Source organism: Peromyscus leucopus, chromosome 12 (assembly GCF_004664715.2).
Source record: "Peromyscus leucopus breed LL Stock chromosome 12, UCI_PerLeu_2.1, whole genome shotgun sequence".
Taxonomy (NCBI): domain Eukaryota; kingdom Metazoa; phylum Chordata; class Mammalia; order Rodentia; family Cricetidae; genus Peromyscus; species Peromyscus leucopus.
Genome location: NC_051073.1, coordinates 33045506 through 33060294, shown reverse-complemented (window position 1 = coordinate 33060294; position 14789 = coordinate 33045506). Strand labels below are relative to the sequence as shown.

At 42.7% G+C, this 14789-nt stretch overlaps 2 protein-coding genes across 2 annotated transcripts in view; one reads left to right on the top strand and one right to left on the bottom strand.

The window, feature by feature from the left end:
- The window catches only part of Znf654 (zinc finger protein 654), a 55583-nt gene extending 48171 nt beyond the window's left edge, over positions 1-7412 (bottom strand). Inside the window, exon 1 of the mRNA XM_028892666.2 lies at positions 6845-7412. Within this exon, the coding sequence (XP_028748499.2) occupies positions 6845-7381 (537 nt within the window). The 5' untranslated portion in view covers positions 7382-7412. The remainder of the gene's footprint in view (positions 1-6844) is intronic.
- A 21-nt stretch (positions 7413-7433) lies between these two features.
- Cggbp1 (CGG triplet repeat binding protein 1) lies at positions 7434-12264 on the top strand. Its single transcript, XM_028892676.2, has 3 exons — positions 7434-7646; positions 8235-8453; positions 11671-12264. The coding sequence occupies exon 3, from the start codon at positions 11691-11693 to the stop codon at positions 12192-12194; it is 504 nt and encodes a 167-aa protein (XP_028748509.1). The 5' UTR covers positions 7434-7646; positions 8235-8453; positions 11671-11690; the 3' UTR covers positions 12195-12264.
- Positions 12265-14789: the final 2525 nt, after the last annotated feature.

The window sequence follows — 14789 nt, the reverse complement described above, 5'->3', positions numbered from 1 at the left end:
TTAGTCAGCCTGCTAAAACAGTTATGCATGTGGATAAATGTTCTTTACAAACATGCCTTGGGGGAGGGGACATAGATTCCCATGCCATTTGTCACTGAAGTTGTTCTCAGTAATTTGCTATTATTATATTATTAGGAACACTTAGACTTCACTGTGAAAGTCAACCTAAAAAGTATTAAAGAACAACATGAGACTAATTGATTTTGTTTTGTGCTCCCTAGTTATTAATAAATAAATTGCCTTTCATGAACTTCACCTTTTATGAACATGAACACTGAAAATGTCTCTAATACTCAATTCCTGAAAACCATTGTTTAAAGACCACTTTTTAAAGAAGACTAGAAGGAACATATATATATGCATCATATAAAGTGATGCAGTAATTGATTTGTAGCTCTGAACACTCATAATACAATAGACCATGGAGACTACTTGGCAAAGGGAGTAAATCAGTGCAAGTTACTGTCCATACTTGCCTTCATCTTTTATATTTATTCTTTTGTTTTTATTGTTTGTTTTTGTTGAGACAGGGTTTCTCTATGTAGCCCTGGTTATTCTGTAACTCACTCTGTAAACCAGGCTGGCCTCGAACTCACAGATCTGACTACTTCTGCCTCCCAAGTGCTGGGATTAAAGGTGGGAACCACCACACATGGATAAATACAACATTGTATTTATTCTTTACTGAGCTAATTTTCAACAATTATTTAGATGTGGCAGAATAAACACACATTTACTTCTGTTCTCATTTGAAAACTCAACTGGTTAAAATGCTTTTGTTGTAAAAGACCTAAACACACAAAGATGTCAAAACGTAGAATTCATGACTACATTTTGGGAGCTAGAAAGTAGCTGGATGAAGCTGTTCCTAGCTTGAGACCTAGGAAGATAAAATATAAACCATCAGTGGAGGAAGTTCAGGAACAATCCTGGGGGGAGGGGGGCAGGGCTTGTTGAGATTATAGGAATGTAAGGAACTATATACTTGTAAAAGTGCAAGTAAAAAGAGTAAAAAAAAAAAAAAATCACAAAAATGGGATAAAAATTTCCCCCAGGTCTCCTTCCCCATAATGGAACCTAACCCTTAGTTGTTTCTGTGGAGAGAACTGTAAGAAAGGGACTCAAAATAAACAGAAAAAAGGTCTCCATAAGGGACATGTGAAGAAAATGAGTAGACACAAGAGTTCAAGCTGGATGTACTTACTCAGTAACAGAAGGGCAAGGAGGTCCCTACTTTCTCCCTCACCTAGGCCACCTGATCACACCGAAAATTAAGGGGGAGGGGGAATCATAAGTAGGTAAGTGGTGTGTGTGTGTGTGTGTGTGTGTGTGTGTGTGTGTGTGTGTGTGTGTGTAAGTTGCAAGTGACTGTCTCTGAAAAGAAAGAGAGAAAAATGTTTTTTTTTAAGTTATGCTCCCCCCTGCAAAGAAGTTGGTTGACCCTAATTCAATACCCAAACTTGTTTCCTTACTTACTTACTAAATAGAATCAAAAGCACCAATTAATCATTTTTAATAAGTTCTAACATTCTTTGTGGATGGGGGATGCCTAAACAAGCTGGAAGAAGCCTGTGAAGAGGATTTAAGGCAAGATATTTTTCTTTTTCTTTTCTTTTTTTTTTTTTTTTTTTTTTTTGGTTTTTCCAGACAAGGTTTCTGTGTAGCTTTATGCCTTTCCTGGAACTCACTCTGTAGACCAGGCTGGCCTCGAACTCACAGAGATCGGCCTGGCTCTGCCTCCCAAGTGCTGGGATTAAAGGCGTGGGCCACCGCTGCCCAGCAAGATATTTTTCAGCTACCCCACAGAAATACCCTGGTCTTGTCACAAAAAAGTCAGCTGTGATAGCTGGAATCCCAGCACATATCTTGGCTTATCGGATAAACCAGGAAGAGAAGGGTGGCTAAGAAATAGCAACTGTGCAATCATAGTGAGACTACAGTGCCATCCCTGCACTATCTAGTCAAGACTTTTTACATGAGCAGTAAATATCTACAATTGTTTCAGCCACTTCAATCAGGTCTGAACTTGCGGCAAAAAGGAATTCCTCATATTTAGGCCTTATATATGACTTTTTAAAATATGTTCATTGATTAAAGATAAATTAAAAGGTAATGCCAATTAATAGCAAGAATTAATAATAATAATAGTGAATTATACACCCTCAGAAATCTTTCATAAAAGTGTAAATATTGTGTAAATTTTGCACCAAGTCCAACATATTAAGGCTGTTTTCTAAGACAATTTGAATTTCTTTGAAAAGACATTAAATATGGATTTTGTAAAAAAATGGAATAATGAGGCAAACCCCTTTTCTATTAAGACCCATCTCTTAAATGTCTTGCATAGAGCACAATTGCTGTTAAACTTACTGAAGAATTATTAGTACCTTTTGCTCAGAACAACCCAAATAGAAAACCAGCTTGTTTCAGAGTCAAACTTAAAGGTATAGCAGGCTTTCTCACCTAGGTACCACCTGCATGTTAGACCAGGTTTACTGTTGGGCACTGGAGGCTGGGCAGCATTTCTAGCCCCCACCCACTAGTTGCCTGTCAGGACAATCCATTCCGAGACTGCCAAATGCCCCTTGCAGGAAACAAAGTCCCGAAAACCCACCAGAAAGAAAATGTAACTGCTTTGCAAATCACTGTGCCTTATTCATCAGGAGCGTCTAGCTATGACAATATTTACAAACACTAAAATTTAAAGATGGTAACATTTTAAAAATATTCTCTGAAGTTCATTATGAAATAAAAGCTATCAACTCCAAAGATAGGATTATCTCTAATGCCCCTCTTAAACTGGCAGGGGATTTTGCATCACAGAAATATTAATAGCTTCTGTCTCTTTACTCCTACCCATGTGCTAGGTAGGAACATGAGAGCTTTGTGTTCATTATGTCCATTCCCTCATTTTATATGCTGTTGTCTTCCTTGGGTGCTGTTAAGCCCACGGTAGTACAAAGTAATTTTATAGTCTACCATACCTCTCAGATCCAGCTATGTGTCTCATTATAATCATTCTGCTACTCAAACTAAGAATGAAGTATTTTAACTTGTTTACCTGACAATATATGACCAAAGTCAAATTATTGTAGGTTTTAGGAACTGAGTGAATGTTTCCTATACTTAACAAGTCAAGAGAGATAAAATGATGTTTTTTGAAATGAGTTTTACTACTATGGTATAATAAAGCATCCCTTTTAAACTTTATGTGGTTTTTGTTTTTCTTTTGGTTTAGTTTGGTTGGTTGGTTGGTTTTTTGAGACAGTCTGTCTACATAGTCCTGGCTGTCCTGGAACTCACTATGTAGCCCAGGCTGGCCTCTAACTCACAGAGCTCCAACTGCCTCTGCCTCCTGAGTGCAGGAATTAAAGGCGTGTGCCACTTCAGCACACCTGGCTCTTTGAAACTTTGTATCTGTGCTTCCTTGAGTCCTTTCAGGATTTTTTCCCCCTGCCGGTAACTAACTTTTCACCACTCAATCCCATCCACACCACACAATTCAAAGTATGTGTTTGATGATTTGCCTTGCAGTAGATATTGAAGTCGGCATTCAAATCCTAGCTTGCCCTTCCTTTGGAATGTAAGAAAAGTGAACTTGTTTAGGCTTCAAATTCTGCTTTGTAACTCGATATCTGAAGGTGAAGAGTTACTAGGCTCTTAGTAAAAGTTGCCTTCCCTTCCCACTCCTATCAAAGCAAATAAGTATGGGTTAGGTACCCATTCTACTGGAGCATTACTTGCGCAGATAACTTAACATAGGCCAAGGGAGGAGGTAATTAGTGGCAATTAGTCCAGGGAGTCTTTTGTTTTACTTTCCCTTAAAAGAATTGTTCCATTCCTTTCTCCCATAACCCTAGCAGCTACTGCCAAGAAATTTTGATTCATATTTCCCTCGAAAAAGTAGATAAGTAGCCGGGCGTTGGTGGCGCATGCCTTTAATCCCAGCACTCGGGAGGCAGAGGCAGGCGGATCTCTGTGAGTTCGAGGCCAGCCTGGGCTACCAAGTGAGCTCCAGGAAAGGCGCAAAGCTACACAGTGAAACCCTGTCTCGAAAAACCAAAAAAAAAAAAAAAAAAAAAGTAGATAAGTTGTAGATTTTCTTCTCAATATCACTAAGCTGTATACATAATTCATATATTTAGCTTACTGTCAGACAGTAGATAAGAGTAAATTATCTATTTTAAGAATTATTCATGATTAGGTAATTTGCTAATAAATGAAAGTTATTTATTATCACTATTAGTAAATAATAGAACCTTAATTGTTTAAAAGAATTGATCTTTGAGAATGCAGTTATATAGGCCACTGTTTTCCTTACTGGAAAATCAAACAATAAATATACCCCTATTTTATTAAGTAATAGATAAAATGTCATTCATTAAGTGATTCTTTCATTCCATTTAAAATATGTAAAAATAATATATATAAATATAAAGCTCACTTGGAAAATAAAACCAGAACAGGAATTCAAAAACAGCTCTATTAGTAATCTCTAAAATAGGTAATGAATTTTCATAAAAAAAAATTGGTAATCTGAAGGTATGTCAATATAACACTCATAATTTAGTTGTATAAAAGTTCACTACATTTTTCCTGTTCAGTTTTAGTCTTGGTTACTCATAAGTTAGAATCTCAAAAAACAGTCAACTTCATCTGTTCTTAAAACATTTGAAAGTCAACGATCAGAATCTGACTTTGTTTTGTTTATTGACACAGGGTCTCACAATGTAGCCCAGGTGCTACACTTGTGCTCCTGGTGTCCTCCCTCAGCTGTAGTCACACTTCTTCATAAGCTAAATTTGCTCATTTGTTCTTAAAAAATTAACTTCAAGAAGAAATTTAAGGGTAGGTAAAAGTTCTCCAAAAAATGCTCTGGCACTCAAAATTTTCAGCAATGCAGAGTCATTGAGCAAGTAAACTAACACTACCAAGCTGCGGGTAGAACTGGTAGATCTAGCCTTGGTTTCAATGCCCAGTGTGTATACACACACACACACACACACACACACACACACACACACACACACACTAGGGGTGAGGGTGGGGAGCAGAAACAGAGAGAAAGAGAAAAGTTGTTCTTTTAAAAAGTAAAAAAGGAAAGGTGTGATACCATTTGTCTCCGAATATATTTAAATATCAAATGCATGCTAATTTGCCTGTTTGAAGTTCCTAAGTACACAGTCTACAAACATAACGGTTGCTGAACATTAAACACGTAGTTAGGAGACAAATGCTCTAAAAATCAAGACAGTGAACTTCAGTGACATCAACTGTCAAGATGAAAACACTTTTTCAAGAAAGTCACTAAATAGAGAAAAAAAATGTTAAAGACACACTGTGCACACCCAGACTGTTTCGACCTTCAAACCAATTTACCTGTGACATTGGCAAAAACTTGCCAAAAGAAAATTTAAATTCAACCATTAGTAACTTATCCAAAAATATCAACTTTATCCTTTTTTCCTCCCTTAAATGCTTGGCAGGACATAAAATGAAATGTCAACCAATTTAATGCCCACTCATTGTTCGCTTTATTTCGCACCTGTGACCTGAGTGAAATTAACGGCTAGCTGATGGAAACCATTCATGTATTTACCCAGCTAGCAACTATCCCAATTGGCAAAAGAGGAAACTAAGGCACAGAGGTTAAGTAACTTGTACAGGTAAACCGTTAAGAAATAGTAGCGCAGGGACGTGAACAATAAGAAACATTTTTTAAAGGTAGTATGAAAAAAGTATCTTTTTTCTTAAGAAGCAAGAGTTGGGAATGCAAAAAAAAAAAAAAAAGACGTGTATTACAAATGAATGCGGATGAGAATGCAGATTTTACAAACTATTCCTAAACATGTAGGTTGTCCCTATATTTGCTCACAACTCAATACAAAACTACACTCAATCCTAAAAGCAGTCCGCAGACTAAATAATTTACTGTCACTTTCCCGATACCGAGTGTAACAGACTAACCAAAAAACGTGTAACTTGAAGGATGGGGGAGGGGCGGTGTAACCAGGGCAATAGTTTCAGGAAAACGACTTTCTCTGTGTGCAGTTAATTAGGAAACTGTGTTTGTCAGACAAGGGGGGTCAAAAAAAGGGGAAAGATGACAATCACCCCACCAACGTCCCACACCCCAAACACCCCTCCCCACACACACACACACACACACACGCCCGGGGAAGGGGGAAAAGTAGCTAACGGTGGGTCGGTGCCCGAGCCAACCGAAGAACCAACCGGCCCAGAGGGACCCAGTGAGGGAATGACAGGAGACCCTAGCAGAGGGGGAGGGGTGGGGATGACAGGAGGGCAGGCAAGTGGGGTGATAGCAGGCGTGGGGTCTCCCAAAACGAGAGTGCCGGGGGACGGGGCGTGGGGGGCGGGGGGAGGTCTTAAGAGAAAGGCAGGGGAGCTCGGCAGAAGTGAGAGGAACCAACCCGGCAGGCAACGTAGAAAGGCGGGACCCTCGGGCACGAAGGGGGGTCTGCGTGAGGAGGCAGGGACATGTCAGGACGCGGTTCTTCCCAGCTGACCGTCCTGCTCCCGGCCCCCCACCACCACCCCACCCCGACAAACTCACTTTCTCCTCACCCCAAAGTCCGCAAGTCGTCACTCCCCCCCCCCTCCCCAACCTGCTCCCCGTCCCCCCTCGCCGAGCCGGAGAGGTTCAGAGAGAGAGAGAGAGAGAGAGGACCCGGGGGGCTTCCCCCGCCCGGACTCCGCTCCCCGTCCGGCTGGGAGGATCGGTCCCGGACACACAGCCCCGATCCGTGGGCCACAAGGCCAGGAGCCGCGCGGAGGCCCAGGAGCCGGGTGACAAGTCCGGGGCGGCCGACGGGCGCCTCACCTGACAGAAGCGTCGGCAGTAATCCCGGCTGCTGATCCCGACGCCGCCGCCGCAGCCGCTCACGCCGGCGGCCCCTCTGCCGTCGCCCGCAGCTCGGAGCCCCACCGGGCCCGGGGGGGACTCCACAATGGCCACGAGCTCTTCTCCGAGGCGTTCGGCCTCTTGATCGCTCTCTTCCTCCGCCATGAGGCTCTCGCCGCCCAGCGCGTACCCAGCCCCTGCGCTGCCGCCGCCGCTGCCGCCGCCGCCGCCGCCGCCGCTGCCTGGGTTAACCTCCTCCTCCTTCTCCTCCTCCTCCTCCTCTAGTTCCCTCCTCCTTTCCCTCCGCCCCAGCCGGACAGGGGCCACTCGGCTGGGCTCTACTTCCGGCTCCGCCCACCCACGCCCCCAGTTTTCACTGGAGGAAGGGCACCGCCAATCATAAGCACGCCCGCCCTCCATGCCCATTGGCTCGGCCGTCCGTCCGTCGGGCAGCCCCGCCGTCTGTTGGCCGAGGCCGCTCGGCGGTTGCTGAGGACCGCCTACGAGCTCTGCCATAGGGCGCGCCCGAGGACGGGGCGCGGCGGGGGACACGGCGGCCGCGGCGGGGTGCGCTCGGGCGGCGGCGGCGGCGGCGGCAGCGGCGGCGGCGGCGGCGGCAGCAGCAGCAGCAGCAGCGGCGGCCGCAGCGGGACCTCCTTCATCCCGTTGCTCTGCCTTCCCTCCCTCCTCCTCCTCCTCCTGTCGTTCCCCGCCGAGGGCTCGTGCGCTTCCCCTAACGGCGGCCCGATCCTACGGTCCCGAAGAGCTGGGAAGACGGAAGGTGGGCTTGGCCGTTGGTGCGGGGCGGCGGGCCGGGGCCTTGGGGCCCCCGGGAGAGGGAGCCGGGGGGCGGGGCCGGCGGCCGGAGGAGGAGGAGGAGGAGAGGACGGGCGACCTGACAGCGACGGCCTCGGCCCCCTCCCCAGGGACAGCCACCGAGTCGGCGGCCGACTTGCCGGGCCCTCGCAGGGCAGCGGGGACGCGGCCCCGGGCGCCCCGCAGGCGGGGTCTCGGCGCTGGGGCGCCACCCCGGCCGGCGCGGCGGGAGGAGGGCTGTCTAGACGGTCGGGCGGCCGGCGCCCGCCTTCCCCGCCCCCACCGGAGCCTCGGGCCTGTGGAGCTCGCGCGCGCGCGCTCGGGCCGCGGGAGACACCCGCCCCGGGGGCCACACGGCCCGGAGCTGCCTGGAGGTCTGGGCCGGACCCCCACCCACCCTCCGCCTCCGCCCCCGTCCCCGGATCGGGCACGGGAGGGCTGCAGCAGCCGGGTCGTGCGTGCCCTAGACGCTCGGCGGCGGCGGCGGGCCCGCGGCCGACCTTTCCCGCCCCTCCACCATCTTCCTTTTCTGTTTGTTTTCGTGTTTTTACAGTAAAGGCATGACTGCCCGGCGCCGCAGGGAAAATAGGGTGCAAGCCCAGAAACTCTTTCCCCACCACCACCTGTTGAAAAACTGATTCGAAGGCGTCTCCGGGTCTGAACGAACGGAAAGTTGCCAGGATTGGATGCGGCTCTCGTTTTGCACCGGAAAACCCTCACTGCTTAATATCAAGGAACAAGAGAGAAAAAAAAAAAACTGGAAATTAAGCCGGTAAACATTTCGACTTGAAAACTTCTTAGTTTTGCTTTAGTAAATTGGCTGCTTCGCTTTTGTTAGCTAGTTCTTGACGCTTAACCTCTTTACTTCCTCATTTGTTTAAAATGTTTCTGACTTTTGAAAATACTTGTAACTGAGATCGTCACCCCTCTACGGGGTGGATATTTGCATCGGCAATATCCGGAACAAACTTTTCAAGTTAAAAGATCAGAAAAGTTCAGACCTCACATTAGTACAAGAATTACAGATTCATTATTTCTAAGATTGCAGTCCAAGTACTTAAATATACTTCCACAGCGGAAAAAAAATCTAAGGGGAACCCAAAACAAGAATTAAGGATTTTTCATAACTGTCTTATAGCTGTTCGTTGTTACTAGAATAGGTTGGTTTGGTAGGTATAGAATGAATACATGTAGAAATTGCAAATATTTGCACTGATACTCACTGAGTATTTTAGGCAGAATTCATTGACGTGTCTGTCTTTTCTGTCATGGAAAATCTCTACCCCAACACAGTATCTGACAAGACTTGTGTCAAAGATGCAATGGGGCAGAAATCCACAAAAATTAAGCATATTAAATTCTAGACTTTTGTGCCTTACAGAATTTTTTTTTTTCCAAGACAGAGTTTCTTTGTCTAGTGTTGGTGCTTGTCCTGGACCTCGCTCTGTAGACCAGGCTGGCCTCGAACTCACAGAGCTTCTCCTGACTCTGCCTCCTGAGTGCTGGGATTAAAAGCGTGGGCCACAACCTCCTGGCTCAGAATTTTCATGACTTGCTAAGTCCTCTAATTTGGATCCATAGATTTTTGCTAACATACTGACAAAAATTGAAAGAATGTTGATGTTGCCCAGCAAGTAAACTAATACAGTGGGATACTCCATGATTTGTAATTATACTTATAAAAACTAATTCATCCCGGGTAGTGGTGGCGACGGCAGCGGCGGCGGCGCATGCCTTTAATCCAAGCACTCAGGAGGCAGAGGCAGGCGGATCTTTGTGAGTTCAAGGCCAGCCTGGGCTACAGAGTGAGTTCCAAGAAAGGTGCAAAGCTACACAGAGAAACCCTGTCTCGAAAAACAAAATAAATAAAATAAACACTAATTCTTTAGAACATATTTGGAAATATTTCTCCAATACGTTTATTACAGAAAATTATTCCATTTGAATTTTACCATTCATTTTAGTATCCTTAAATTTTGATTATTATAAGAAGTTAGCTCAGAGGCATGGTCCCAGGGGTGTAAAACTTAATAATCATTTGTTACCAAAGTGTATTCATTGTCTTGGGTTTTCAATACTTGTAATTGTATTAAGCTGATAGTCCGGTGATTGTGTGAAGAGGTTTGTGGGACTGGTGAGATGACCCAGAGAATAAAGATGCTTCCTGCCAAGTCTGACAACCATGAGTTCAATCCCTGCAACCACTTGGTGGAAAGGGAGATCCAGCTCCCTCCACTTGTCCTCTGAACTCCACACATGTGCTGGTACAGAGGCTCACACGCACACATTCATACATACATATATGTAACTGTAAGAAGTAAAAAGCAGCCAACTATGGTGGCACATACCTGTAATCCCAACTACTCAGGACACTGGCAGGAGGATTTCACATTGAAAACCAGGCTGGACAACAGGTTTTTTTTGGTTTTTAAAGTTTGTGATTTGGCTAAAGTAAGTTAGTAAGCTGCTTCTAAATTATCTATTTGGATAAATGGTTACTCGGGGATTTTTGTTCATTTGGTTTTGGCTTTTTTGTGTGTGTGTTTGTTTTATTTTGGTTTGGGTTTTTTTTGCATTGCTGGGGTCAAACCCAGGACTTAGCTCACATGAGGCAATTGCTCTGCTACTGAATTGTACACCCAGCCATTCATTTACTCTTTCAAACATCAAGTTTGATCGATTCTCTGTCACATATTGGTCACTGTGTTAAGAGAAATAAAAATTATTCTTCAATGGAAATGAAACCCAGTGTTAAAGAACATAATGCCTTCTCTTGATTATCTCCCTTTAAAAGAACTTAGAGATACATACACATGTATTAAAAATAACTTATTTTTTCCAGGCATGGTGTCATACACTTAAAATCTCAAGCACTCAGGAGGAGGCAAAGATGGGTCGATCTCTATGTCTACAGAGTGAGGCCCTGTCCTTTTTTTTGAAAAAGGGTTTCTCTTTGTAGCCTTGGCTGTCCTGGAACTCTGTATCTATAGACTAGGCTGGGCTGGGACTAAAAAAAGTGTGCACCACCACCACCACCACCACCACCAGGCAATGAGACCCTTCCTTAAATACTTACTTTCAACTATACATAAGCCTCAAGTTTTAATGTCATTGTACATAGTTACACTTGTTTATGTTCTTTGTTTTTCTCTTAAAAACAAGTTTTGCTGTCATGTTTGTGCACAGCTGAGTTCTCAAAATCAGTTTCCCACAAGAAACACTTTACCTTGAACATATCTGACTTGGGCTATTAATTAGTGCTATTAATACTCTGAATGGTCGGGGCGGCGGTAGCACACGCCTTTAAACCCACCACTCAGGATTCAGAGCCAAGTGGATCTCTGTGAGTTCGAGGCCAGCCTGGTCTACAGAGCGAGTTCCAGGAAAGGCACAAAGCTACACAGAGAAACCCTGTCTTGAAAAAAAAACTCTGTTTACTGTGATTGGGATTTCCTAAAAGATAGAAATATCTAGAATAATTTGAGTTATTCATAAATCTAATTTATTTGTTTTAGAAGTGAAGGTATTGGGAAGTTGGCTTAGGTGTACTGCTTCCTGTGCAAGTATGTGGACCTGAGTTCAGATCCCCAGCATCCATGTAGAAGCTGATCTCAGCAGAGTCTGTAATCCCAGTTCTGGGTGCAGTTAGAGAAGCTACTCAAAAAAACTAAGGTGTACACATGGGCATATACCATATACACACAAATATCAAGGAATGGACATTTGTTGTTTGCTGCTAATTTAGTTTAGTTTTGCTTTCCTTGAGTATTTCAGATAAGATTTAAAAGACATACAACCTACCAAATTGAATTAAGCATTTGGGGGATATTGAAGATCATTGAATTAAGTTTGGGGGTTGCGGGGGAGGAGGAGGGATTGGTATTCCTTTAAATCTTTACTCTTCAAAAAACACAACTCGACCCTTTATTGTTAAACACTTGTATAGAATGAACTATTTTCATAATACTTACATCTTTCTCTTGTCATAGAAGAACCTTACTCAGTCAAAATGGAACGGTTTGTAGTAACAGCCCCACCTGCCCGAAATCGTTCTAAGACTGCTTTGTATGTGACCCCTCTGGATCGAGTCACTGAATTTGGAGGTGAGCTTCATGAAGATGGAGGGAAACTCTTCTGCACTTCTTGCAATGTGGTTCTGAATCATGTTCGCAAGTCTGCCATCAGTGACCACCTCAAGTCAAAGACTCACACCAAGAGGAAGGCAGAATTTGAAGAGCAAAATGTGAGAAAGAAGCAGAGGCCCCTCACTGCATCTCTCCAGTGCAACAGTACTGCGCAGACAGAGAAAGTCAGTGTCATCCAGGACTTTGTGAAGATGTGCCTGGAAGCCAACATCCCCCTGGAGAAGGCTGATCATCCAGCAGTCCGAGCGTTCCTGTCTCGACATGTGAAGAACGGAGGATCCATACCTAAGTCAGACCAGCTGAGGAGAGCCTATCTGCCTGATGGATATGAGAATGAAAATCAGCTCCTCAACTCACAAGATTGTTGACAAGGCAGTTCTGACCATTGTGATCAAGATAAATAATGTGGAGTATTAAAGTTAATGTGTTGATTGTGTGGTTCATTTTTATATTTATTTCATTAAAATCATGTGATACAGAATAGTTTTGCAATGTGTATATAGTTGCAGGCAAAAGAAAAAAAAAACCTCACTGCAAAACGTATTGCTAATTTTAGTCACCGATGGTATAAAGCAAAACTTAGCTCTAGAGTGAGTGTATTAGGATATCTGAAACGTGGTGGTTATCTTTAATTAAACCCGATGGCTTTTCTCCTCAAATGTTTGTGCATGGAGGACCTGCCCTGCGCTGTAGCCATGCTGCCATATACAATTATTTCTTGTGAGGTTACTGAATTCTTTGGATTGAGAATGAGCCTAGAAAGTTGAAGCTGCTGCCAGGCTATACCCCTCACAGGAACTTGAAGAAGGTTGAGTTCTTTTCAAAATAGAAGGTGGGAAATGTTCTTAGAGCTTGAGATCTCTAGGAGAAATGACTGTTCAAACTGCGTTTTATTTGTATGTGAAATGATTGCCTAACCTTTACTTCCTCACGGTCTTCTTTGCCTTTTTAAAGACTTGTACTTTAGTAGCAGCTTCAAGTGACCAAAAGACTAAAATCTCTTAATGTCTTTGCCAAAAGCCATGGGGGATTTTGCAGTGATGAGATTTTCGTCTCGAACTATGAACACAAATTTTTGAACCATAGTTTTCATGTTAAATACCATCTTGGATTTGCAAACTTTTTATGTCTTGGTATTAAAAGACTACAGGACTTTTTTTTTTTTTTTTCTCATTTAAATACACTGTGGTTCAGTTTCCTCTTTTGACAGGGAATTAGTTCCTTTTTGGCTGACAGCAAATAAGAAAATTGCTTTCTATACATTAATTTTTCCATAAGAGTTTATTTAGGTAAATAGACTAGAAATGAGTTTTAGTTTGACTTTTACTGCTTTGCCTCTGGTGATACAGGTTTTAAAACTTGGATGCTAAACAGTTGTCTAAAAAAATGAGGCAAGAATTTTATAGTAGAGATAAGCAGGATGCTGTTTAGCTGTTTGAGTCAGAAAAAATCAGTTCTGTTAAAGGTCAACCATGCTTAGGTTCTCTGAACCTCACTGTTCTTCAAGCATATTAGAAGGAAGTTAGCTCAGATAAGTCCTCTTCATCAGATCCAAATTATATTTTTTAAAAGTTTAGTAACAGAAGACTTAGTTAGAGCTTTAATATAAAAATAAAAAATCAAATAGTTGAAAACATTGAAGTTATATTTCTACTGTAAATCAGTGGCAAGATGCCCTGTGTGACTTGGAGTTACCTTTCAGGTCATTGTGCCGCAAATTTCCATTAAACAAAAAGCCAAAGTTAGTAAAAAGTAATATAATTTGTGGGGTTGGTTTTTTTGTTTTGTTTTGTTTTTTTGGGTTTTTTTTTTTTTGTTTTGGTTTTTTTTTTTTTTTTTTTTTTTTTTTTTTTTTTTTTTTTTTTTTTTTTTTTTTTTTTTTTTTTTAGACAAGGTCTTTTTACATAGACCTGGCTGTCCAGAAACTCACTATGCAGACCAGGCTAACCTTGAACTCACAGAGATCCACCTGCACCTGCCTCTTTCCCTGCTGAGTGTTGGGATTAAAGGCGTGCACCACCACACCCAGCAATAATTTGTGTTTTTACGAACAGCTTGTCTTAGGGTCCTTTGTAGATTTAACATTCCCAATTCAGGTTGTCAAAGTGACCACTTGCTTCTATTTTAAAAGCCTGCTATGGAAGAGAAAAAAAAAATCAGTTCTCAAAATTTGTAGTTTCCATTTTCTCATGTTTGGTTATATTCATGTAGAACATAAATGTCTAGACTAGTTGTTTACTAACTGCAGTTGGTAAAGCACACAGATCAGCAAAGTGTAAACAGTGTATTGCTTCCTCAAAGACTTGTCAGGCAACCATTTTTAAATTGTCTAAGATGGTAGGAAATCTAAGCAACTAAAGAAATAATTGAGTTTTATACCACTATTTTCCGAATAAAAACAATCATTCTAATTTTTCAGGATTCCATGTGATTTGGACTATTCCCTATTGTCTGGGACTATGCACTATCAGTAAACATAGCAGAACAGCGCCTAGTAATCTAGTAACATGTTTGATGTTGCACTAGGAAAACAATTCACCTTTGCCTTTCTTGCAGTTATAATGACTTCACAGTCACTGAGTTCCTGTAGAACTGCTTTTCCAGGCTTGCAACTATTACATTTTTGCATCTCTAGGGGCATAGTTCATTCTGTTAGGGTTGGATCATGTCCTTAGAATGAGTTTTCCATTCTCTTGGGGGAAAGTTAGTATTAATGTTTCTTCACTGATTATGAAAGTTTGTTTCTTGGAACTGGTTAAATTTGTCTCATAAATAATACAAGTGGTTATATAGTAGCCTGCTCAAACTGGTAAAGATTTGCAAAACTATGATTGGCATGTTAGATAACATGAGACCAAGGCATGTGCTACTTGGGAGGCGAAGTGAACGTGTGTACAGAAGCTTTCAATCTTATATAGTGGTAGTATGATGCTATATTGGACCAATAGCAGCTTTTTTTCTAA